Source organism: Ceratotherium simum, chromosome 18, assembly GCF_057802395.1.
Source record: "Ceratotherium simum simum isolate JZ-2026a chromosome 18, ASM5780239v1, whole genome shotgun sequence".
Taxonomy (NCBI): Eukaryota; Metazoa; Chordata; class Mammalia; order Perissodactyla; family Rhinocerotidae; genus Ceratotherium; species Ceratotherium simum.
Genome location: NC_141917.1, coordinates 58,065,522 through 58,091,697, shown reverse-complemented (window position 1 = coordinate 58,091,697; position 26,176 = coordinate 58,065,522). Strand labels below are relative to the sequence as shown.

The window sequence follows — 26,176 nt, the reverse complement described above, 5'->3', positions numbered from 1 at the left end:
AACATTTTTCAAAGAAAATTGGACAAATTACCACGTAGGTAGACATTTGAGCTTTTAAATGTAGATTAAAGTAGAAACAAGAAATGTAGATTAAAGTAGAAACAAGGTTTTACCAGGCATCTTTATCTGGGGTGGGATGACTAAAATTCGTCCCTCCTGTGAAATCTCCGGAAGTTACTTTCTTGCCCATTAAACTTGTCCATCAGCATCTCCTCCTCATCTTCCTCACGGGCCTTCTTCACTTCTTCTTTGGCCTGTATGGCGTCCATCTCCCTTTCTGGGCCCTGGGGAAAGAAAGAAAGACCCCAGAGGCCGGAAATTACGCAGCCTGGGGGCTGACTGGGTGTCAGCATGCGGCCTGCCCCTGCCTTCTGGAAGCTTCCATACCCGCTGGGGTCGGCTGAAGAAGAGCCCCCAAGGATATCGGGTCCTAATCCCTGGAACTGGTAAACATGACTTTATATAAGGACAGGGTCTTTGCAAATGTGATTAAGTTAAGCGTGTTGAGATGGGGAGATTATCCTGGATTATCAGGTGGGCCCTAAATTCCATCACAAGTGTCCTCATAAAAGAGGCAGAGAGAGAGATTCGACACACACACACAGACATAAGAGAAGGGCATGTGAAGACAGAGGCAGAGATTAGAGCAATGCAGCCACAAACCAAGGAACTCCAGGAGCCACCAGAAGCTGCAAGAGACAAAGGAAGGATTCCTACCTAGAGCCTTTGGAGGGAGCATGGCCCTGCTGATGCTTCAGCCCATTGATATGAATACACTCCCTTCTTTCTCTTCTCAAAGCACCCGGGCCCCTGTCCATCAACCAGCTGACTGGTGAATGGGTGATGAATGGAGGTCTCAGATCCCAAATGAGAAAATCCAAGTGTGTGTGATTAACAGAGGGTTAGGTGTGCAGACATCAAGAAGTTCCCAGAGTCCTTGTTGAGAGAGTGTTAACAAGGCTTTAAGGCAGAAATTAGAGTCAAAAGGAAACAGCTTGTGAGAAAATCGCTTCGTGATCACGACCTTTAAACAAGGGGGAGGCGGGGATTTCCGTCTGAAATGCCTTGAAATGTTTGGGTTTTTTTTTTCATTTTTATTTAAATTTGGTCTTAATAGTCCTTTCCAAACTTTTTTCTACGTATGTAATCATAATGTGTATAATGAAATGTTTAAGTTTTAACGACCAGTTTTGCAGCTAGTCCCAGTGTGATGTACACGATGTGGAAGATGCCGGAAAAGGCTCCGTGAAGAAAAGAGAATGAGGGGATTTCCATTGAAATCAGGATGATGTTCACGTATCACCCTTAATTTAAACTTGCTAGCATGCAATTCATCAATCCAGGGTTTCTGGCTAAAACAGTGCGGGGGTCCTCCGTGACTTGCTCTCTGAGTCAGGCACTCTGCAAGGACGCCTGCTGCTCTCTCTATTCACGTGAGGTGTGCCGCCATTTACTTATTGACACTCAATGACACCAGAAACAAGATGTTTGCGCCTATTAAAAGTATACATTTTAGGTTTCAATACTTTGGCTCTAAAGAGTTACAAGTGAATTTATACTGATGGAAGATGTTTTATCTTCTTTATTTGAAGTCAAAGCTAAATTTTTAAATTGCCTTCTTAGTATAGGGGCCTCAAAATACACAGCAAAAAAAAGTACAATTGCTCCACACTCCAGGGAATGAAAGGCAAAGCACAGAGGGGGAAAGGACATTTGCAGTACATTTATCTGACAGAGAACTTGCCAGAATTTATGAAGAACACCTACAACTCAATAAGAGAAGGTCAGATTACCCACCATGAAAGTGGGCAAGTGACATAAACAGGCTGTGTCAACCATGTGTTTCTGATGCTTTGACATCTGGGGCCTTGCTGACCCTGGAGGGACTGCCCCTCCCTGGGCTAGTCAATCCCTAGAGAAAAATGCCTGAAGGCACTCCTTTCATATGCAAACTAACCAATCCAGAGCCCACATCCCTATCCACCTCTTCCGCTGGCTCTCACGGCTGCACCTCCCTGCCCTTGTTACCCCAGGACCAGATCCTAGATAACTAAGGGCAGCCCTATGCCCCAGAGCCCACTGATATTCTTAAGACTAGCCAATCCTAAACCTGCGTACCCTTTCCTGAGGAAACCACAATAAAGGCTCCTGCCCACATCCTCCTCCTGCTCCCTCTGCTTCCTGACGATCCGGGTGCTTCCCCATGTGGCCGTCTATGGCACGGTGTGCCGCCTCCTCTTGGGATTTGTGAGTAGAACAAGGTATCTTTTCAAAGTTAGTTGTCTCCTGATCTGTTGGTCTCACCATACCTCAATAATAATAAAACCTACTTTTTGAAACATAGGCATTTCACAAAAGAGAATCTCCAAATGGCCACAAACACCATGAAACAGTGCTCACCTTCATTCCTCATCAGGGAAATGCAAACTGAAACCCTAGAGAGATACTACCACACAAACCTAGAGAAACCGCCAACACCCCATGCTGGTGAGGATGCGAGACGGGAGGGACTGCAAAGCAGTGCAGCCCCTCTGGAAACAGTCTGGCAGTTTCTCAGAGCTAAACATACACATACATAAGACCCAGCAACCCCCTCCTGGGTACTGACCCGAGAGAAATAAAAGCACATATCCACACCAAAAACCATATGCAAATATTTATAGTGGCTTTGTTCATACTGTCAAAAATTGGAAACAACCCAAATGTCCATCAGCTGGTGAACACATCAACTACTCAGTGATAAGAGGAAACAAACTACTGACTGATACACCACCAGCAGAGAGGCACCTCAGATGCGTCATGCTTGGTGAGAGAAGCAGGCTCAAACACCACGTACTGTATGGTTCCATTTACATGACCTTCTGGAGGAGGTGAGACTGCAGGGGCAGGTCTCGGGCCAGCAGTGGCCTGGAGAGGTGGGGGGCTTGACTGCAAGGAGACCTTAGGGGTGAGGAAACTGCTCTACATCTTGCTGTGTGGTGGTGGCTTCACAGCTGTGTGTGTTTGTCAAAATCCATAGCCCTGCACACCTAAAAAGGGTAAATCTTACAGTATGTAAATTATGCTTCAATAAATCTGACTTATCAACAACAACTGTCAATAATACCAAGCATGGCCAAAGATGTGGCATAAACTGAAACTCTCATCCCCCAAAGAAGGGAATGTAGACTAGGATGACACACTGAAAACTGCTGGGCTGTGTGGGACCCAGCCTGTCCACTCCTGGGCACGTGTCCACTCAAAGACATGTACAGGAATGACTGTAACAGCTTTATTCAAGAGGCTACAAGCTGGAAGCAACCCAGAGCTGCATCAACAGAGAATGGACACATACCTTCTGGAATGTTCACACAGTAGGAACTAGCTACTGCTGCATGTGGTAATATGAGTGCATCTCACAACACTGCCTGAGTGGTCAACATTGGCTGGTCTCATTTATATAATTTCAAAATGAGATCAAATCCATCCACGGTGATGGAAGAGTGGTTTCTCTGGGGGTAGGTGCTAGCTGGGAGGCGGGAGAGAGCTCTGCTCAGGTTCTGCTCTTGATCTGGGTGGGGTAGTCACTAGGAAAAATTCATCAAGCCCTCCCATATGTTAGTCTTAAGGAGAGAAATAAATGAATAATGAAAAAAAGTTCCTTGTGTGCATTGTACCTTGGTTTCACCCCAGGTGGCCTTGCCAAAATTCTCAGCATACTCTTCATCATCTGTGATCAGGAAGTTATCAAAGATGGTTCCGGATCTTACCTGTGGATGAAAATAAGGCCTTCCTTATTTTTTTTTTCTTTTTGCTGAGGAAGACCGGCCCTGAGCTAACATCTATTGCCAATCCTCCTCCTTTTTCTCCCCAAAGTCCCAGTAGACAGCTGTATGTCACAGTTGCACATCTTTCTGGTTGTTGTATGTGGGACGCGGCCTCAGCATGGCCGGACAAGCGGTGCATCGGTGCGCGCCCGGGATCCGAACCTGGGCCACCAGTAGCGGAGTGCGCGCACTTAACCGCTAAGCCACGGGGCCGCCCCAAGGCCTTCCTTATTGATGTGAGAAATGTAATAACTTGCCACCAAGAAACAGCTGTATTTTGCTCAGTGCTAAAAGAGTGATGAGCTCTCAATAGTATAACATGCTTAAACCTATTTCTAGAACGTCCACTATCTCCAAGGCACTGGTTCTCAAACTCGGCTGCATACTAGGATCACCAAGAACATTTTAAAAACTCCTGATGCCTGGTCTCCCTCTGTGGGACGCTGATTTAACTGGTCTGGGGTACTACTTGGCATCGAGACTTTGACGAGCTCTCCAGTGACTTGAGCGTTCAGCCATGCTTGAGAACCTTACTGTACAAGGTGTGGGCCGTGGACCGGCAGCAGCAGCACCTAGGAGCTCGCTGGAAATGCAGAATCTCAGGTTCCGTCACGGACCCACTGCATCAGAATCTGCAATCTTTTTTTTTTTTTTTTTGTGAGGGAGAGTCACTCTGAGCTAACATCTGTTGCCAATCTTCCTCTTTTTTAGCTTGAGGCAGATTAGCCCCAAACTAACATCTGTGCCAGTGTTCCTCTATTTTGTAGGTGGGCCGCCACCACAGCATTGCTTGATGAGTGCTGTAGATCTGTACCCAGGATCCAAACCCGGGCCACCGAAGTGGAGCATGCTGGACTTTAACCACTATGCCACAGGGCTGGCCTCAGAATCTGCAATCTTGTCCTAAAGCTGATGGGCACCACAGGTCAGCTACAAGCAGAAGAGTGACAGGTCCAGCAATGTCATGGAAAGGGCATTCTCAGGGTACAGGGCGGCAGCCAGGAAGTGCCCAGAGGGCGGGAAGGATGTTCGATTTGTCCATGGCTGTATGTCTCTAGTCCAGGTATGAATGCCAGGCAGACAGAAGGAGCTCAAGGAATGCTAGCTATGTGAATTAAGGAGTTTAGGCTGAAATTCAGTTAACTAAAGCAAATTTAAAACGAAGTGACCTGCCACAGCTCCAGTCCAATGGCACCAATGTTCTCAAATTCTGAGAGGTCATATTCCGTCAAATAGTTGGTGTTTTTCATCTTCTGATGGAGCCAAACGTCTTTATCAATACCCTCTGGTTTCAGGCCATCCTGCAAAAACAAACTGCATATGGTGGTCCTGGACGCCACGGCGGGGGCGGGGGCAGCCCGAGGGCGTCCCAGGAAGAAGACACACGCACCTGGTATGGAGGCTTCTGCAGCATCGGTGCCTGCCAGTCCCCATCCAGTTCACTGTTCCAGTCACTTGGCTTGCTGGCACTGGCATCCAGAAAATGCTTCTCCCAGTCCTTAAATATGTGTAAGGAAAAAAAATAGATCCTCAGACTTAAGAAAGGAAATTCTTAGCTCCCAAGAGGAGGGCATAGGTCTGTGACCCCTGTTGCAATTTCCCCATCTCCTTCTCAATTTGGTGGTCAAAGGGCTGAGTGCTCAGGGTTCCAGATCCCACCGAGGGCTTCAGGGCCACACACTGCCAGGTTTCCTCCCTAACCCTCTGTATAACTGCATATCTTTCCATGCGGTTGAGAGGAATGACAATGTGGAAAACTCGAAATAGTGGCTCAAATTAAAATGATGGGTAAAAAGTGGTGATGTGGGGCCGGCCTGGTGGTGTAGTGGTTAAGTTTGGTGCACTCTGCTTTGGTGGCCTGGGTTTGTGGGTATGGATCCTGGGCGTGGACCTACACCACTCATCAAGCCATGCCGGGGCAGGCATCCCACATACAAAAAAATAGAGGAAGATGGGCACAGACGTTAGCTCAGGGCCACTCTTCCTCAAGCAAAAAGAGGAGGATTGGCAATAGGTGTTAGCTCAGGGTCAATCTTCCTCACCAAAAAAAAAAAGTGAGGATGGGAGGAAGGGCCGCACATTTACTGCTGGTTAGGTTAAGTCTGTCCTTCTACATCACGGTCAGACACAGACTATTCCAGAGAGAGGCTGGACAAGTAAGAAATGTTCCAAGATTTACCTGGGGACTGCTGCGTAGCAGGATAAAAGCAGTTATATTATTGAGTCATTTTACATATATATAAAAACTCACACTATACATACATATATACACACATGTATACACACACACAATATACTCACGTATACACATATACACATATATATCCATATATACACACATCTATATATGTATAGGGCTTAGTGTGTGTGGAATAAATATTTGTTGACTAAATGAACAGATGAGAAAAAGTTGCTATGGGGGCCGGCCTGGTGGCACAGTGGTTAAGTGCACGCGCTCCGCTTTGGCCTCCCGGAGGTCACAGGTTTGGATCCTGGGCGCGCACCGACGCACCGCTTGTCAGGCCATGCTGTGGCGGCGTCCCATATAAAGTGGAGGAAGATGGGCACGGATGTTAGCCCAGGGCCAGTCTTCCCCGGCAGAAAGAGGAGGATTGGCATTGGATGTTAGCTCAGGGCTGATCTTCCTCAAAAAAAAAAAAAAAAAAGAAAAAGTTGCTATGGATTAATATGCAGATAAACACTTACATAATAAAAGTCATGTACAATAGTGTTTCTGGTTTAGAGTAATTTGAGAAATATTAAGTGTTTTGCACATAGACTGTGGCTTTTCCATCATCCTCCATAACTTCTCAGCGATCAATACGTGGCATGTAGTTGCCTCTGCTGCTGCTTTTTGCCTTCACCACAACTGGCAGCAGAAGAGCCCCTCTCGTGCTGGGATCCAGGGAATGTTACAATTCAATCCAAGTAGCCGGCTCCTTATGACTGTGGATTATCAGGTCGTAACACCACAGTGAACTGATTTGTTTAGGAGCTCACACAGAACTGAACTGCTGGACAAAACAGCAGTGTGGAAAGGGGCTTCTGAAAGGGTGATTCGGCTCCTCTGGGACCTGCCTCGCGGACACTTGGCTCTAAGGCACACCTGCACTGCTGGGTTGGCCCACGTGACCCAGAGGCAGCAAGGATTTCAGGCCCAAGAGCTGCGTCTCCTACTGAGCGGCCGGGAGCTGCAGGGTCAGTGTCCTTGCCATTCTGTGCCTCGTTTAAAGTAAGTGCTCTTTCCAGGTGAAAACTACTTTTTTGGTTTGTTTTGAAGGTAAGAAAGGAAGGGGAAAATTTGCTTGGTTTTATCTTTTTCCTTGTGAAATGATGGAGAAGCCTTATCTGATTGGGATTTTACTGTAATCTCAAGATGTTCTCATTGATTGGACACCACAGATTCCAAATTCATGGAAGTTGATTTTGATTATCTATGAAAAAAAGGATGGCCAAATAATTAATCGTCTAAACAAGATACCATTATGAGTTAATAATTACATTCAGTTCTTTTTTTTTTTAAGGAAGATTGGCCCTGTGCTAACATCTGTTGCCAATCTTCCTCTTTTTTCTTCTTTTTTCTCCCCAAAGCCCCAGTACATAGTTGTGTATCATAGTTGTAGAGTTGTAGCTCTTCTATATGGGATGCCGCCTCAGCATGGCTTGATGAGCGGTGAGTAGGTCTGAGCCCAGGATCCGAACTGGTGAACCCCGGGCTGCTGAAGTGGTACATGTGAACTTAACCGCTGCACCACCAGGCAGTCCCCTACATTCAGTTCTATGGTAAAGTATTTTATTACTCGACAGCAATGCCACTAAGAAGTTTTAAGTTGTCAGAAATTAATTGTAGGGCCGGCCCTGTGGCTTGGTGGTTAAGTGCGCGCACTGCGATGCTGGTGGCCCGGGTTCGGATCCCGGGTGCGCATCGAGGCGCCGCTTCTCCGTTCATCCTGAGGCCGAGTCCCACGTGCAGCAACTAGAAGGATGTGCAGCTACGACATACAACTATCCACTGGGGCTTTGGGGGGAAAAAATAAAAATAAATAAAATCTTAAAAAAAAAAAAAAAAAAAAAAAGAAATTAATTGTAAACATCAGTCCAGTACTTTTGTTTTTTGCTGAGGAAGATCAGCCCTGAGCTAACATCTGTGCCAGTCTTCCTCTATTTTGTATGTGGGTCACTGCCACAGCATGGCTGATGAGTGGTGTAGGTCCGCGCCTGGGAACTGAACCTGGGCCACCGAAGTGGAGGGCACCGAACTTAACCACCAGGCCACTTGGCCGGCCCCAGTCCAGTACCTTTAGCTATGGCAAAGACAATTGTCTTAAGGAAAATGGCCTATGTTTTGGTGCAGTGTTTGATGTTCAAAACAAAATGTTACAACAATAAACAAATGAAACTGGGGGGTAAAAAAAGGTAGCTGTCGTGGGTTGAGTGGTAGTCCCCAAAAGATGTGTCCACATCCTAAACCTCAGAATCTGGGGATGTGAGCTCATTTGGGGGAAAAAAAATCTTTCTATGTAATTGAGGTAAGGATATAATCAAGGTAAGGATCTTGAGACAGATCATTCTGGATTATCCAGGTGGGCCCTCAATCCAATGACAAACATCTTTATGAGAGATAGAATAGAATAGACACCTTCTATCTCTTATAAAGAAGAGGAGGAAGCCACGTGGAGATGGAGGCAGGGATTGGAGTGATGTGGCCACAAACCAAGGACAGCCAGGAGCCCCCAGAAACTGGAAGCAGCAAGGCAGGCTCCTCCCCTGGACCCTTCAGAGGGAGTGTGGCCCTGCCGACACCTTGACTTCTGACTTCTGGCTTCAAGAAGAACTGTGAGAGAATACAGTGCTATTGTTTTAAGCCACCCACTGTGTGGTACGTTGTTATAGCAGCCACAGGAAATAATACATAGCTGTGATGTTAACTGACTCTTGGTTGTCAGTCCAAGTGTGAGGCCCCAAAACTACTTCATATTCAAATGGAGAATAATAAAAAAATCATTTTTATAACGGTTGCCGATGCATTATCCTTTTTTAAAAAACACCGGTTAAAAAAACACACCCTACTTGCTTTCATCTCAAATATTATAAACTCTTCCACAATACTTTCGTGTGCACAGGTGCGTGGCTGGTTGTCAGTGTCACCATGCTGTCATCATGATCACCAGCCATGCAGCAATCCTACAGCACCTGAGTACTTACAAACCTCCCTTGTACACTTCCTAGACTTGTTCAGGAAAAATCCACACCTGGGATTTGTCATCTTTAGCCTGGGCCCAATCCTTGGACTCTGCTGAAGACTTCTCCATTTTCTTAAGTGATGTGAGGTTCCAGTCATATTCTATGCTGCCGGCTTCAATTGACTGACTATCAATTTTCACTTCGTAAGTGAGATCTGGTCGTAAAATCAGAGTGTAGAGGTGTGTAAAGCCATCAACCTGCACGTTTTAGGGGGAGAGAAGGGTAACAGTGAGACCCTTGACGTTTCAAGGCAGTCCAAACATGCAGTTTAATTCGCCATGGGTCAAAGCCTTGTTATGAACAGCAAGAAGAGAGGTTGTAGGGATACGGCCTGACTCAGCTCTAGAAGGGGTCCTGCAGAAGAAGCACCCCTTTGCAGAATACTTCCTCACTACTAGCACTCTCTCTTGAGTGCCTGATTCCCTTTGTACAAAGACAATGCTCCCAACAGTAATCCCACAGGCAAGATGACGAGGTGGGCAGTATAAACCAAGGAACCACCACGCTGTCTGATTCATGAAAACTGATGTGGGAAACAACTCCCTGTTCTGTATTCTGAATGATACCAAATGAAGCCCACTCTCAAATACATCTAGTTCTCCGTACAGGGGAGGACTTCCTGTGATTTGAGCTGTCCAAAAATTTAAGCTCTGAGAGGGCAGGCCCGGTGCCTCTCTTGGTCAAGATCAAAGCCCCAGGCCAGACACAAGGAAAGCACTGAACAAACACTCAATAAAGGAGGGATGGAAGGTGGGTGGGCGGGTGCCTGGGGAGGCTGGGGGAGCCCAGGACGTGCCTGCCTGTCAGCAGCGGAGGGGACTCCTGCACCATACTCCAGCGGTGGTTCTCAAAGTGTGGCCCTGCAGCATCAGCATCACTGGGCATACATGGGAAATGCCCGTTCCCAGGTCAGCCCCAACCTGCTGAATTGGAACCCAGGTGGGCCCTCCAGCTGCTTTCACAGGCCCTCTGGGGACTCTGACGCTGCTCAGGTCTGGGAACCACTGCCCCACCATCTTAAAGGCTCTGTCAGGGGGATTTTCTCCCTGCTAAGAGCCAAAGGTAAATGCCTCTTCAGTACCCCTCTGCTCTGCCCGAAGGGACAGGCCGCTGCTGTCCACTCTACGGCCGACGGCCCTGTCTGGGATCAACACTACAGTCTACTCTAGGTCCCCCTCGGCCTCTCCAGCCTGCTGTGACAGCCAAGTACAACTTCTCCCCACAGTCATCCCCTGCTCTTTGCCAGCCTTCCTCTTGCCCCGCCTTTCCGAAGCTAGACTTTGGGCTCGCTGGCCCGACTGTTGGCATCCTCTAGGATTTGGTCACCAATGGGGAGTCTCCTGAGGGATAACATCCACTCCCCTACATATGCAAACGGCTCCAAACCAGCATCTTGAAGCCCAACCATTGGCCTGAGCTTCAGATCCGAGTTTCCAACAACTTACTGGACACCTCTACCTGGATGTCTGCCAGGATTTCACAACCAACGTTTCCAAACACAACTTGATAGTCTGCCCCGGCCTCCTCATTGGCCTTTGTTTCCCCTGCTGATTAGCAGCAACGCTGGTGAGAGTCATCGTCCACATCCTCAGTACCCACATTCCAGTATAACTAAGTGATATTTGGGTCCCATCCCTGAACTGTCTGTCAAAATGCTCCCATGTTCTGCATCCCACCGAAGCCTTGGCCTAACAACCTCACCCGTCTCCTTGCCTGTCCATCACCCTGTCCCTCCACCCACCCACCTCAGAACATCCCAGGTATTTTTCTAACATGCAGATCCGTCCCCTCCTTGAAAGCCCCTGAGGGTTGACCTCTGCCTACAGGGGATTTCCTCCACCTTTCCTTTACAGCGTCACAGAATGAACCAGAGCCCCCGTGAAGACAACTGTGTTCCTCACCGGGAAGAGCATAACGCCGACTAGCTGCTGGGAATCAGTGCTCCTTCAGCAGATGTATCTTTTATTTTTCTAACAGAAATAGCAGCACACGCCTGAGGGCATCATCAGCCTGCAGGAGCCGCTCAGGGCTCCTGGACTCGCTGACTCCAGGTGGTCATGCTGTGGCTCCCTGGCAGGACCCCGCGGCCTCCATAGTCTCATCCCTGCTCTCTCCCACCCACCTGAGGCGCAACTGAACAATTGCTCCAAGTCAAGCATCGAGACCTGCCGTTTGGTCCAAACACTAAGGCGGGGGAGGGCTTCGCGCTCTCCCTCGCCCCCACAGGAGGGGTGTCGAGCCTCCCTGTGCCGGGGGGGCGCTGACTCTCTAGAACCAAGTCAGCAGGTAGAACCCAAAGAGGGAGCGGGAGGGCCACCGAGACCCCCTGGGCTTCGTGAGGGGCTGAGGGCTGCCCGATTGGGCCAGGACTGGACAAGGGACGGTTATGGATGCTTCCCCTCCAGGCGGTCAGTGATCTCCAAACACACTCGGGCCTCCCACCTAGATTCATGAAGGCCACAGACGCTGGAGCTCTGGGTGCCGGGGACGCCCCAAGGGACAGGTCCCTGCTTCCTGTCACTGACATTCAACGTGGGGAGGGCACTGGCAAAGTACTTCCCCTCCACAGGCCCATGTACCAGGGGCCTGACCAGGCCCCTTCTCCCACGAGCTGCCTCTCTGGAGAAGCCCCAGGCCAGGCCACTGAGTTATAAAGCAGCCCTAAGACCTAAGGTGTCATTTCCACAGGATCCCCCAGGTAAAAAGGGGAGTGCATGCTTTCATTTTAGAAATATCTCCATTTTTAAATTTTTGACATTTTGAAGATTAATATCTCCAGAATGTTTTTCTCTCATCCTGAATATTTTATTCCTTAATGATGATGGATATAGCTGAAATGTGACCATCCTGTTGTAACTCTTATGAGGAAAATTATAAATTGATGTCATAACTTACAGTAAAAAGCAAGTGTGCCCTCCTGATGGGTAAAAACTTCAGACGCCAAACAATCAAAGTGGTGGACAAGTGTCTCTAATGGGCCTGCTAAACTGGAAATCAGGCACATGGGGTCTGTTTGCTAAGACCCATCTCTGGCTCACTTAAATACTTTAAGATGAAAACTATTTTCTCTAAACTTACGTTATCATCCGGCAAGAGTTAACCCAGTCACTGATTTGAGTACAAAAGCATTTACCTTACATCTGATTGATTTCTTGTTTGAGTGATACTGATTCTTGAAATGTAAGATAACATGAACTTTCTTGATATCAAATCCACAAATATCGGGTCCTACAAAAAAAATATTAGCTGCTCTCAATTTCCTTCTATAATGCATCATCACAGGACACCCCCAATCATTCTCCTGAAATAATACACGAGGCACAAGAAGCTTATGTGTCTGGGAATAATCAGATATTCATGTGGAGATATTTAAATGGACGGTGACGCCCTTCTCAGCTCAGGCCTTCTCTGGTCACTGCAGCCACTTGGGACTCAAGTGTAAACCAGCACGCGAGTAAGAGAAGGAAAGTCTCACAACAGTCTGGTAAGTGTCCCTGACGTGCTGCCCGAGTCTTGGGCCCTCGCTCTGAAGCTGGGACCAGTGCACCTGTGCCCAGGCGAGGGCTTCGGAGCTAGTCTGACTGGCTCTGATCTCAGCTCTCACTCACTGTGTTGAGACATATTTGCAACTACGAAGCCTCCCCATGCCTCAGTGTCCTGGCTATAAAACGGGGATGTTAATTTTGACTTCACAAAGCTATTTTGCCAATTAAATGGGCTAATGTATGTAAAGTGTTTAGTATGGGAAAGCTCAATACTTGTTGCTGTTAGGGGCCGGCCCAGTGGGACAAACAGTTAGGTGCACGTGCTCTGCTGCGGCGGCCCAGGGTTCACCGGGTCGGATCCCGGGCCCGCACCAACACGCTGCTTGGTAAGCCATGCTGTGGTGGCATCCCATATAAAGTGGAGGAAGATGGGCACAGATGTTAGCCCAGGGCCAGTCGTCCTCAGCAAAAAAAAAAAAAAAAAAAAGAGGATTGGCAGATGTTAGCTCAGGGCTGATCTCCTGACACACACACAAAAAATACTTGCTGCTATTACTCTTATGCCCCAATAATACACACACACACATATATTCTTAATGATAACACCAAATCGTAAGCAAAAGAGAGATTACAATCAGTACGTAGGTTCCAATGAACTTTAAAATCTAGAAACAGTTCCATTCAATAGTTAACAATTTATTAATTGGCACAAAGTTAAGTTTTAGTCACTAAGGAAATGAAATGCTGTAGGACACTATGCCTCGATCGGAGACTGAGGAGCTTTGAATATACTAAACAAGGTTTGCAGGAGGGATCTGGAAAACTTGTCAAACATTCTGAGGATGTTTGGAATTACTCTGCTGCGGCATTGACCTTAAGCCTTAGGAATGTACCAAAGCATCTGGGTGTCTCTCGGTCTCACTTCCACTGACCCGGGCCTGTACCCTCTCCTGGGGATTCTGTGAGGCAAATCCTGTGTAAACACAAGCAGATGACTGTGATTTCTTCTAGAACGTGCAGTGAGGAACCTCCAGAATAAATAAGAGAGATTCAGGCTGCATGTAATGACTTAAATAATAGTACCAATTTGCGAGAGTAGACGTGACATTGAACTTGGAAGTAGCATCCTGAGGGACGGACAAAGAATACCATTGTCTATCTCCCGGCTGAGTTCTCAGAGGATGCGTGTTTATATAATTCCCTTTTTTTGTTATTGATGGAAAACACTCCAGTTCAATTTTTAAAACAAAAGCTATGTGAACTATTTGTATGAAAATCTACCACGGGCCGGCCCCGTGGTTTAGTGGTTAAGTGCGTGCTCCGCTACTGGCGGCCCGGGTTCGGATCCCGGGCGCGCACCAACGCACCGCTTCTCTGGCCATGCTGAGGCTGCGTCCCACATACAGCAACTAGAAGGATGTGCAACTATGACATACAACTATCTACTGGGGCTTTGGGGGAAAAAAAAATTAAAATAAAAAAGAAAATCTACTACATCGGGATTGAAAAATGACCTTTGAAATTGGTCAGAATTTCCCTCTCTACTTCTAAACACCTACATGCCTTTAATATTAAATTAAGCTTCAGAACACACCCAGACCTGACTGGAAAATCTGAGCATTTTCCACTAACAGCGATCATAAAATATTTACACATGTAATAGATTTTTGTGAGGAAATAGGGTAGACAGATGGGCTCTGAAGTTAGGCTGACCTGACTCTGAGCAAGTAGTTTAATCTTTCTGAGGCTCAGTTTCCTTATTTGCAAAATAGGGACTGTGTTACCTATTTCTTAGGGTTTCATACATAATCTAAGATGATATATGTAAAGCCCCTAGCCAGGGCCCAATAAAACAGACTTCTCTCTTCCCCTTCAACACCACAAGCCTCAGCAACCTGCTCTCATACCGAAGGCTAGAGCTGAGCTACCACAGGGAAGTACTCTAAAAATGACACAGCAAGTTTGAGTAAAATGTAAATGATTTTGAGTTATAGCAAAAATAACACAGAAAATTTATTTTAATCAGATTTTTTTTTTTACTCGAGAGTATGCTGCTTCACAATTCACATATAGCAGACACACTATATATATTTAAAAGTAGTATTTTGGTGGATACTTGTGGTTATTTTGTTTACCAACACTAACTAAATCAAATATTTGTGAAATTATCTCTAGTTCAACAGGTAATATTTTTTGCCAAATATCTCTGCCTTTCTGTTTTTTTTTTTTTTTGGTGAGGAAGATCAGCCCTGAGCTAACATCCATGCCAATCCTCCTCTTCTTGCTGAGGAAGACTGGCCCTGGGCTAACATCCATGCCCATCTTCCTCCACTTTACGTGGGACACCGCCACAGCATGGCCTGACAAGGGGTGCATTGGTGCGCGCCCGGATCCCAACCTGGGCTGCCAGCAGCAGAGCAAGAGCACTGAACTGCTCTGCCATGGGGCCGGCCCCCACTGCCTTTCTGTGTTTTGTTTTTTTTTTGTGAGGAAGATCAGCCCTGAGCTAACATCCATGCTAATCCTCCTCTTTTTGCTGAGGAAGACTGGCTCTGAGCTAACATCTATTGCCAATCCTCCTCCTTTTTTTTTTCCCCCAAAGCCCCAGTAGATAGTTGTATGTCATAGTTGCACATCCTTCTAGTTGCTGTGTGTGGGACGCGGTCTCAGCATGGCTGGAGAAGCGGTGCATCGGTTCGCGCCCAGGATCCAAACCCGGGCCGCCAGCAGCGGAGCGTGCGCAGTTAACCGCTAAGCCACAGGGCCAGCCCTACCTTTCTGTTTTAAGAGGATAATAACAATAATCAAAAACCAGGACATTTTAATTTCTTTTTTAATCACAATAAAAAGACTTTTCCCATCCCAGATTTTAAATTCAAGGGAAACTATGAGGCACGGCAGAGTAGAAGCACTCTGGGCAGAGGTGGGGACTGTGCATCTAAGGCTGTGGTCTTGGAGAAGTCGCCTTGCTCTCCAAATCGACAGAGCAGGATTGTACCTAAATCTAATAAATAATGTAACGTCTACTTTTTCTACTTCTACAACAACACTGTGACCAGTGGTATCTATATATATAAGAACAGCATAACCAGGTATCTGAAGCCTGATGTTGATCATGACAAATTCAGAGATAAGCATGGAAAAAATATGAGAGGGAAAAATTCTGCAAGACATCCAGTCCGATGAGAGAAAAGAGTTTTAAAGAATGATTCCCCAGGGCCGGCCCCGTGGCTTAGTGGTTAAGTGCGCGCGCTCTGCTGCCGGCGGCCCGGGGTTCGGATCCCGGGTGCGCACCGACGCACTGCTCCTCTGGCCATGCTAAGGCCGCGTCCCACATACAACAACTAGAAGGATGTGCAGCTATGACAGACAACTATCTACTGGGGCTTTGGGGGAAAAATAAATAAATAAAATCTTTAAAAAAAAAAAAAAAAAGAATGATTCCCCAAATTTGGATTAAGGATGGATATTTTAAAAATATGTTTTCAGGGCCGGCCCTGTGGCTTGGTGGTTAAGTGCGCGCGCTGCGATGCTGGTGGCCCGGGTTCGGATCCCGGGTGCGCATCGAGGCACCACCTCTCCGTTCATCCTGAGGCCGAGTCCCACATACAGCAACTAGAAGGATGTGCAGCTACGACACACAACTATCCACTGGGGCTTTGGGGGGAAAAATAAAATAAATAAAATCTTTAAAAAAAAAAAAATAAATAAAAAATAAAAATATGTTTTCATTCTTGAAGCTTTTTCCCCCCACTTTTTATTTATTTATTTTTTAAAGATTTTATTTATTTTTATTTTTTGCCCCCAAAGCCCCAGTAGATAGTTGTATGTCATAGCTGCACATCCTTCTAGTTGCTGTATGTGGGACTCGGCCTCAGGATGGACGGAGAAGTGGTGCCTCGATGTGCACCCGGGATCCGAACCCGGGCCACCAGCATTGCAGCACGCACACTTAACCACCAAGCCACAGGGCCGGCCCATCCCCCCACTTTTTAAGTTGTGGTCAAATACACATAACATCAAATTTACCATCTTAGCCATCTTTAAGTACACAGTTCAGTGGTATTAAATACATTCACATTGTTGTGCAGCCATCAGCACCATCCATCCCCATAACTCTTTTCTTCTTGTAAAACTGAAACTCTATCCCCATTAAGCACTAACTCCCCATCCCCCTCTCCCAGCCCCTGGCAACCACCATTCTACTTTGTCTCTATAATTTTCACTACTCTAAGTACCTCATACAAGTGGAGTCATACAGTATTTGTCCTTTTGTGACTGGCTTCTGTCATTTAGCACAATGTCCTCAAGGTTCAACCATGTTGTAGCAGGTGTCAGAATTTTCTTCCTTTTTAAGGCTGAATAATGTTCCATCGTATGGATATACCACATATTGTTTATCCATTCATCTGTCGATGGATACTTGGGTTAAGTCCTCCAGTTTTGTTTTTCTTTTCAGGTTTGTTTTGGCTATTCAGGGTCCCTTGAGATTCCACATGAATTTTAGGATGGGTTTTGCTATTTCTGAAAAAAAAATTTTATTGGAATTTTTATAGGGACTGAATTGAATCTGTAGATCTCTTTGGAATATGTAGGTTGCTTTGGGTAGTACTGACATCTTAACAATATTAAGTCTTCCAATTAATGAACATGGGATGTGTGTTTCCATATATTTATGTCTTCTTTAATTTCTTTCAGCAACAATTTGTAGTTTTCATTACATAAGTCTTTCACCTCCTTGGTTAATTCCTAACTATTTTACTCTTTTGTATGCTATTGTAAATGGAATTGTTTTTGTAATTTCCTTTTCAGATTGTTCATTGTTCATGTATAGGAACGCAACCTTTTTTGCTTGCTGACTTTGTATCCCGCTACTTTGCTGAATTCATTCATTAGTTCTAATAGTTTTTTTGTGCAATCTTTAGGGTTTTCTACATATAAGATCATATCATCTGCAAACAGAGACAATTTTACTTCTTCCTTTCCATTGTGGATGCCTTTTATTTCTTTTTCTTGCCTAAGTGCCCTGGCTAGAACTTCCAGTACTATGTTGAAGTGGTGACAGCGGCATCCTTGCCTTATTCCTTGTTGTAGTGGAAATGCTTTCAGTCTTTCACTGTTGAATATGATGTTCACTGTGGGTTTTTCATATATGGCTTTTATTATGTTGAGGTAGTTTCCTACTACTCCTAGTTTGTTGAGTGTGTTTATCATGAAAGTATGTTGAATTTTGTCAAATGCTTTTCATGCATCAATTGTGATGATCGTGTGTTTTTTTTCCTTCATTCTGCTGATCTGACATATTACACTGGTTGATTTTCATATGTCAAATCATCCTTGCAGTCCAGGAATAAATGCCACTTGGTCATGGTGTATAATCCTTTTAATATGCTGCTGAATTCTATTTGCTAGCATTTTTTGAGGATTTTTGCATTAATATTCATAAGGGATATTGGTCTGCAGTTTTCTTGTAGTGTCTGTCTGGTTTTGCTATCAAGGTAATGCTGGCCTCATAAAGTGAGTTAGGAAGTTTTCCCTCATCAACTTTTTGGAAAAGTTTGATAAGGATTGGTATTCTTTAAATGTTTGGTAGAATTCACCAATGAAACCATCAGATTCAGGGCTTTTCTTTTCTGGGAGAATTCTGTTTACTGCTTCAATTTCCTTACTAGTTATAGGTCTATTCAGATTTTCTATTTCTTTGTGATTGAGTCTTGGTAGGTTTTGTGTTTCTAGAAATTTGCCCATTTCATCTAGGTTATCCAATTTTTTGGCATACAACTATTCATAGTACTCTCTTGTAATCTTTTTTATTTCTGTAGATTCTGTAGAATCATCACCACTTTCATTTCTGATTTTAGTAATTTGAATCTTTTTTTTTTTTTCTGCTGAGGAAGATTTTCCCTGAGCTAACAACATCCTCTTTTTGTATGTGAGCTGCCGTCACAGCATGGCCGCTGACAGATGAGTGGTGTAGGTCCGCACTCGGGAACTGGACCTGGGCCGCTGAAGTGGAGCGCACCGAACTTAACTGCTCGGCCACCGGGGCTGGCCCTCTCTTTTTCTCTTAGTCCATCTAGCTATGGTTTGTTAATTTTGTCAATCTTTTCAGAGAAACAACTTTTTTTTAATTGATGTTTTAATAGTTTATAACATTGTGAAATTTTGAGTTGTACATTTTTGTTTGTCCATCACCATATACATGTCTCCCTTCACCCCTTGTGCCCACCCCCACCCCCATGACCCCTGGTAACCACAATACAGTTTCAGAGAAACAACTTTTGATTTCATTGATTTTCTTACTGCTTTTCTATTTTTTTATTTCGTTCATCTCTGCTCTGATCTTTATTATTTCCTTTGTTCTGATAGCTTTGGGTTTAGTTTGTTATTTTTCTAGTTCCTTAAGTTGTAAAGTTAGGTTGTTGATTTGAGATCTTTCTTATTTTTTAATGTAAACATTTATAGATATAAACTTCCTCAACAGCACAGCTTTTGCTGTGTCCTATAAGTTTTGGTAAGCTGTGTTTTCATTTTCATTCATCTCTATTTTCTAATTTCCCTTGTGATTTCTTCTTTGATCCATTGGCTGTTTAACAGTGTGTTAATTTCCACAGTTTTTTTAATTTTTCCATTTTCCCTTTAATGATTTCTAACTTCCTTCCATTGAGGTGAGAGAAGATATTTTGTATGATATCTATCTTTTTAAATCTATTGAGATTTAATTTGTAGCCTAATATACAGTCTATCCTGGAAACATCCCATACACCCTTGAGAACAATGTGTACTCCATTGTTGTTGGGCAGACTGTTCCGTGTGTGTCTGTTGATCCAGTTGGTTTACTGTGTTAAGTCCTCTATTTCCTTGTCTTTTGTCTGACTGTTCTAGCCGTTGTTGTGAATGAGTGAGTGAAATCTCCAACTACCAGTGTAGAACAGTCTATTTCTCTCTTCAATTCTGTCAGTTGTTGCTTCATATATTTTGATGGTCTGTCATTAGGTGTGTAAATGTTTTTGTCATATCTTCTTGCTGCTTTGAAACTTTTATTAATATATAATATCCTTCTTGTCTCTCGTAACCTTTTTTGATTTAAAGTCTATTTCATCTGATGTTAGTATAGCCACTCCTGCTTTCTTTTGGTTATTATTTGCAGAAAATATCTTTTTCCATCTTTTCACTTTCAACCTGCTTGTGTCTTTGGATCTCAAACCAGTCTTTTGTTGACAATATTTAGTTGGGTCATGTGTTTTTGTCCACTCTGCCAATCTCTGTCTTTTGACTGGAGTGTTTAATCCATTTATATCTAAAGTAATTACTGACAAGGAGGGACGTACTTCTGTCATTGAGCTATTTATTTTCTATATGTCCTATAGCTTTTTTGCCCTCATTTCCTGTATCCCTGTCTTCTTTTGTGTTAATAGTTGACTTTTTGTAGTGAAATGTTTAAATTCCTTCTTAATTTCATTTTGTGTATATTCTACAGCTATTTTCTTTGTGGTTACCATGGGAATTACATTTAAAATCCTAAAGTTCTAACACTCTAATTTGAACTTATACTGGCTTAATTTCAATAACATACAAAACTCTACTCCTTTGCTTCTCTGTCCCCATGCCTTTCAGTTACTGATGTCACAGAGTTACATCTCTATACATTGTGTGTCCCAAAACATAAACTATTAATTCTTTAAAATGCATTAGTCTCTTAAATTATGTAGAAAAACAAGATTCGGTGTTACAAACCGAAGTTACAGTAACACTAGCTTTTACACTAATAATTTTTTAAAATGTATTAGTCTCTTATCATGTTGAAAACAAAAGACAAGTTACAAACCATTGTTACAGTAACGCTAGCTTTTATAATTGCCCATGTATTCACCTTTTTCGAGATCTTTGTTTCTCCATACAGCTTTGAGTTACCATCTAGTGTCCTTTCACTTCACCTGCAGGACTCCCATGAGCATTTCTTGCAAGGCAGGTCTAGTGGTCACAAATTCCCTCAGCTTTTGTGTATCTGGGAATGTCTTAATTTCTCCCACACTTTTTTTTAAAAATAATTTTATTTATTTATTTTTCCCCCAAAGCCCCAGTAGATAGTTGTATGTCATAGCTGCACATCCTTCTAGTTGCTGTATGTGGGACACGGCCTCAACATGGCCGGAGAAGCAGTGTGTCGGTGCACGCCTGGCACCTGAACCCCCGCCGCCAGCAGTGGAGCGCACGCACTTAACCGCTAAGCCACAGGGCCGGCCCTTAATTTCTCTCACATTTTTGAAGGACAGTTTTTCCAGGTATGATTCTTGGTCGACAGTTTTCTTCTTTTAGCATTTTGAATATAGTGGCTCCATGTCTTCTGGCTTCCAAAGTCTCTGATGAGAAATCTGATGATAATCTTATTGAGGATCCCTTGTATGTGATGATTTGCTTCTCTCTTGCTGCTTTCAATGTTCTCTGTCTTTTGAAAGTCTGATTATAATGTGTCTTTGTGTGAGTCTCTTTGAGTTCACCTTACTTGGAGTTTGTCAAGCTTCTTGGATATTTATATTCAAGTATTTCATCAAATTTGGGAAGTCTTCAACCATTATTTTTTCAAATATTCTCTCTCCCTGCCCACTTTTCTCTCTCTTCTCTTGGGACTTCCATAATGCTTATGTTGGTCTGTTTGACAGTATGCCACAGGTCCGACTCTGTTTGCTTTTCTTCAATCTTTTTTCTTTTTTATCTTCAGCTTTGCTAATTCCCATTACCCTATTTTCAAGTTCACTGATTCTTTCTTCTGCCTGCTCAAATCTGCCTTTGAGTCCCTCTAGTGAATTTTTCATTTCACTTGTACTTTTCAGCTCCAGAATTTCTTTTTGGTTTCTTTTTAGGTTTTCTGTCTTCTTACTGATATTTCCATTTAGTTCACACATCATCTTCTTGACTTCCGCCTCATCCACCTTTAGTTCTTTTAGCATCTTTCGGATAGTTATTCATGTCTTTGTCTAATAGAGGTGCCACCAGTCCTTTTTCAGGGACAGTTTATGTTAATTTATCTTTTTCATTTGTATGGGCCACACTTTCCTGTTGTTTCATTTGCATGGGCCTTGAACACTGGACATTTGAATCTAATGATGTGATAACTCTGGAAATCAGATTCTCCTCCTTCCCCAGGGTTTGCTGTTTATGGTTATTTATTTATTTATTTATTTATTTATTTATTTATTTATTTATTTATTTAAAGATTTTATTTATTTTATTTTTTCCCCCCAAAGCCCCAGTAGATAGTTGTATGTCATAGCTGCACATCCTTCTAGTTGCTGTATGTGGGACTCGGCCTCAGGATGGACGGAGAAGTGGTGCCTTGATGCGCACCCGGGATCCGAACCCGGGCCACCAGCATTGCAGAGCGCGCACTTAACCACCAAGCCACAGGGCCGGCCCTATGGTTATTTATTTTTGATTGATTGTCGTAGGCTGTCTCTGTGCCAAGGGGCATCCTGAGGTGTAAACTTAAGGTCTTCTCAGGTCTTTTCTAAGTCTTACCCTGGGCATATGTGGTCACTTTCTGATTTTTCCTGAATATGCAGTTGTTTTTTAATGTCCTAGTCTTTAATGTCTGGCTTCCTAAAGGGGAAAAGGTGAAAAATGAAGGGAGGTAAAAGGGTGATGGCCCTTTAAATTCCCTGGAAGTCACTTCAACTGGGGGTGGGGGGTGCTTACAACAATGGCTGCCTCTTTGGCTCTACCTTTGTGATATGAGTCAGTAATCAGCACTCAGATGCCCAATATTTGGTGGACAGGGTCCTTTTTGCCTACCCTGGCTCCCAGAAGCTGTGTGTAAGCTGCTCCAGGAACATGTGCACAGCTGTCGGCCATATGGCTGGGGGTGGAGGGTGGGTAGGTGCTACTGTGCTAAGAGCTGAAATTGACCAAAATTAACCTTCCTAGTCTTCTCCTGGAAGCTGCGATCCTTCCACAGACTCCAGAGTTCCAAAACAGTTATATCAGGCAGATTCTGCCAGTGCAGTTGATGTCCAGGTGGGGAGACAGGTTCCTGGTGCTTCCTCCTCTGCCATCTTCCCAGAATCCTCTTCATCATTAAGTTTTTTGAATGCACACACTTCAGGTATGTGTAGTTCCTATGGCCCAGTGTGGTCCCTTCCCAATTCCAGCACAAATTTTTATCAATTACCTCTGGTGTCAGAAGACACTTAATATGTTCTCAGGGTCAGGAAGCTTTTTCTGTAAGGGGCCAGGCAGTAAATATTTTTGGCTTTGTGGGCCATGTGGTCTCTGTTACAACTACTCAACTCCGCCCTTGCTGCTTGAAAGCAGCCATGGACAAGATATAAATGAACAAAGCTAGGCTGCATTCCAATACGACTTCATTTGTGGACACTAAAATTTGAGTTTCATGTAATTTTCATGTGTCACAAAATATCCTTATTTTGATTTTTTTCAGTCATTCAAAAATGTTAAAGCCCATTCTCAGCTCCGGGGCCTCAACAAACACAGGCCATAGACTGATCCGGCCCACGGCTACGGGCTGTTAACTCCTGATATAGTCAAAATACTTGGGGCTACATCAATGTTGAATAAATAGCTTTTTCAAAAGCACAACAGAATGGTATAGTTGCCTTTTTATAGTATTAATTAGGTTTAACAGTGCTAAAAACCTTTAGTGAGATATACTCAATACCAATACTTTAGCAAAGTCTTAGTCTAAGGATCTTATGAGGTGGAAGGGTTTTCAAAGTCACCAGAAATGGTTGTGTTGTACTATCTAAACTCACCAAACATAATATAGTACTGGGATTTTCCATTCAGGTTCTTCTGATCTATGTCTGCAGGGAAGACCTTTATGTAGCCTCCTCCGCAGTCCATCTTCTGCTCGTGTTTCACTGTGTACTGAATGACCAGAGTCTTCCCTTTATTGCTAAAGGGTTTGAACCGTGCAGAGATGGCGTAGAATCGGCCATTTTGAGTGGTTTGCAGACCTTTAAACAAAAAGTACTCATGAAGGATTAGGAATGACACAGCGCTCAGTGATGCAGGGAATTAAATGGTTGTCCTTCTGCCACCCCCAATAATTACTTCCTAACCATTTAGGACCATCCAGAGCCTACAGCACATTTGTACAATAATATGCAACAGGCATGATATACCACTGTTATGTCTTAAGTTACACAAACATTTTAGCTCTAAATGACAAATACGCAATCTAATTCTGGATAAAAGATTAATTTTGCTTCCATTCATCTTCCGAGGGGTGGGTATGTACAAGGAAGCCTGTGTAACACCTGAATTAAAAAAGGGAGCATTCTACTTCTTTTCCTCAATTCTCGTCTTAAAACAGCTACTTCAGAGACACAAGAGCAGACGGAGCACAGAGCACTGATCTGCAAGACAGTGCTTCATGGCACTGGCTGAGCTGGCCCAGAGACTCATCTGTGTGACGGCTCTTTTTATGAAGATACCATCCTTTTATCATGCAAATCAGATTATATTTGTTTTACAAGTTTAGGCATTCACTTCAAGACCAAAACCCCCTTTCTCAGTAGCCACTAGGCTCTGTACCAAATCCTTATCTTATCCTGGAGTCTGCCAAACCTGAAAACAGAGCCATTCTTATCATAACCTACCCTTCCTTGCTCCACACTCTGGCCCCCATAGCTGCCTGTGGTGAGAGCCGTAAAAACGAACTTGGCCTTTTGTGTCAATATGTCCAAGCCTGACCTCATGGCTGACTCCCCACTACCACACCTCTCCTTCTGCGTCCTCCATCCTTCTCCCACCTTTCCCTTTCTCAGGGAATTTGTAGCCCCTCCCCTTCCCCTTCCTCCTATCCTCCAGGCAATTCCTAAAGCCACACTGCCTCCCTTTGTGTCCCGCTACCCTCCTCAGCCAACCACGTCATCTCTCACCACCTCCATCTCTGCCTGACTAAACTCTATCTTCCCGTCCATGACTTCTGTGTCATGGCCCGGGAGACCATGATGCAAGGGGCCAAATTAACCAGTGTCCCCAAGGCCTTGCCTGTGTGTGCTATCAGGAGACGCATGCTGGGCTGAATGAACGCACAGAACCTCAGGATTCCAGATTGGAGGGAGGAAAAACACTGTGGTAAATACCCAAATGACTCTAAGTGGAAACCCCTGTCCATGGACAAGCTTCATGGAACAACTTGTGTATTTTCACTCCATTTTTCTCATATAGCCTGAATTTTGACCAACTTTGTGGGTCAACATGTAACTTACAAAACAACGTATATACAATAGAAAACCAGAGGCTGCCACACAGGGTAACAATGGAGTCACAGGGCCAAGATGGGGGTTGAGTGGAAGGTGGTAAAGAAGGAAACTTTTCATCCAAATCAAGGGCCAGCAAACTTCTTCTGCAAGGCCAGAGAGTAAATATTTTAGACTCTGTGGGCCATTTCGTCCCTGTCTCAACTACTCGCTTCTGCCTTTACAGCATGAAAGCAGCCAATAGACTAGATGTAATGAATGGGCATGGCTGTGCTTCATTAAAGCTTTATCCATGGACACAGAAATATATTTCATTGAATTTTATATAATTTTTACATGTCACAAAATACTATCTCCCTTTCGATCTTTTTCTCAACTATTAAAAATGTAATAACTATTCTCAGCTCCCTGGCTGTACAAAAACACACTGTAGACGAGCTGTAGTTTGTCCCCCTTTTATCACCAAATAGATGTTATCCTTGGGGCCAGGAGGCTACTGATTTGGGGGAGGGGGGCACCAGGTAGGCCTATACCTGGACTGAAAATGTCCCCTAGCTCGACCCGGGTGTACAGTTGTAAACATTCATCCTGCTGTACCCTGAAGATCTGTGCACGTGACAGCATGTAACTTTTACCTCGATTTTTTTTTCTTTTTAACGTGAAAATAAGAATGAGAAATATCTTCTAATCTTTTTCCCTCCGCAGGAAAAAGTTCCCTTGGGCCCTGAACTCATTTGACTAGTGCTTATAAAGCGGGTGATCTTGGGCTCATAAAGACAGGAGAGAGAAAAAAAATAACTCAAGACCCTACCTGTGCCTTTGTTTCCTTACCTGGGAAATGGGTGTAAGAGGGGTTAAGGGTGTGCCACATCTACCTTGCAAGGTTGCAAGGCTCGATTTTCTCACGAATCCTACACTAACCTTTGTCTTTCTCTTTATGACCATAAAATTTCCCCGACGAGAGTCTAAAATGCCCAAATTGGGAGTCATTGGCGGACTGCACCCATCGGTTCCTCCAGCGCTCTGTGGGGGAAACAACACCGGTTAGGGCGGACATTGTTACTTGGGGTCATGGGGAGGGTGAGGGGCCTGGAGGCGTCGAAGATTCGCCACCACCGACCCCGCGACGAAACGCTGGCGCCAATGGCGACTTAGGCCGTCCGCCGGACAGCTCGGTATGGGCTACCACGGGCGTTTCACCTCCGTCTAGAAACTCCTCCTGGAAGTAGACGGTGGCCAGCGTCATTCGTAGTACGCAGACTGCCCAAAGCGGAACGCGAGCCGCGACCATGGCGACTGCGCGGCGCTTCTTCTTATACCCGCCCCTTTGCTCCCGGTCTCAGTGGCGCTCCAGGCCTGTCCCGGAACTACAACTCCCGTCACGCCTCCCGATTATGACCTGAGGCACCATCGGTCC

General features: G+C 44.6%; 1 protein-coding gene across 1 annotated transcript; it reads right to left on the bottom strand.

Moving 5' to 3' along the window:
- Positions 1-26,065, bottom strand: CALR3 (calreticulin 3). Its single transcript, XM_004422997.3, has 9 exons — positions 25,960-26,065; positions 25,681-25,782; positions 23,305-23,508; positions 12,184-12,278; positions 9,059-9,247; positions 5,197-5,304; positions 4,976-5,107; positions 3,657-3,749; positions 1-284 (listed from the first exon to the last, which is right to left on the bottom strand). Exons 1-9 carry the CDS (start codon positions 26,048-26,050, stop codon positions 141-143), a joined length of 1,158 nt encoding a protein of 385 aa, XP_004423054.1. The 5' UTR covers positions 26,051-26,065; the 3' UTR covers positions 1-140.
- Between the last annotated feature and the right edge of the window lie 111 nt (positions 26,066-26,176).

Excerpts from the sequence above, each read along its gene's own strand:
- CALR3 (XM_004422997.3), bottom strand. The coding sequence starts at position 26,050 with ATGGTCGCGGCTCGCGTTCCGCTTTGGGCAGTCTGCGTACTACGAATG. Across the intron at positions 5,305-9,058 it reads CTAAAGATGACAAATCCCAG|GACTGGGAGAAGCATTTTCT; the intron begins GTGTGGATTTTT and ends CACATATTTAAG. Across the intron at positions 3,750-4,975 it reads TTGGACTGGAGCTGTGGCAG|GTAAGATCCGGAACCATCTT; the intron begins GTCACTTCGTTT and ends TTTCATCCACAG.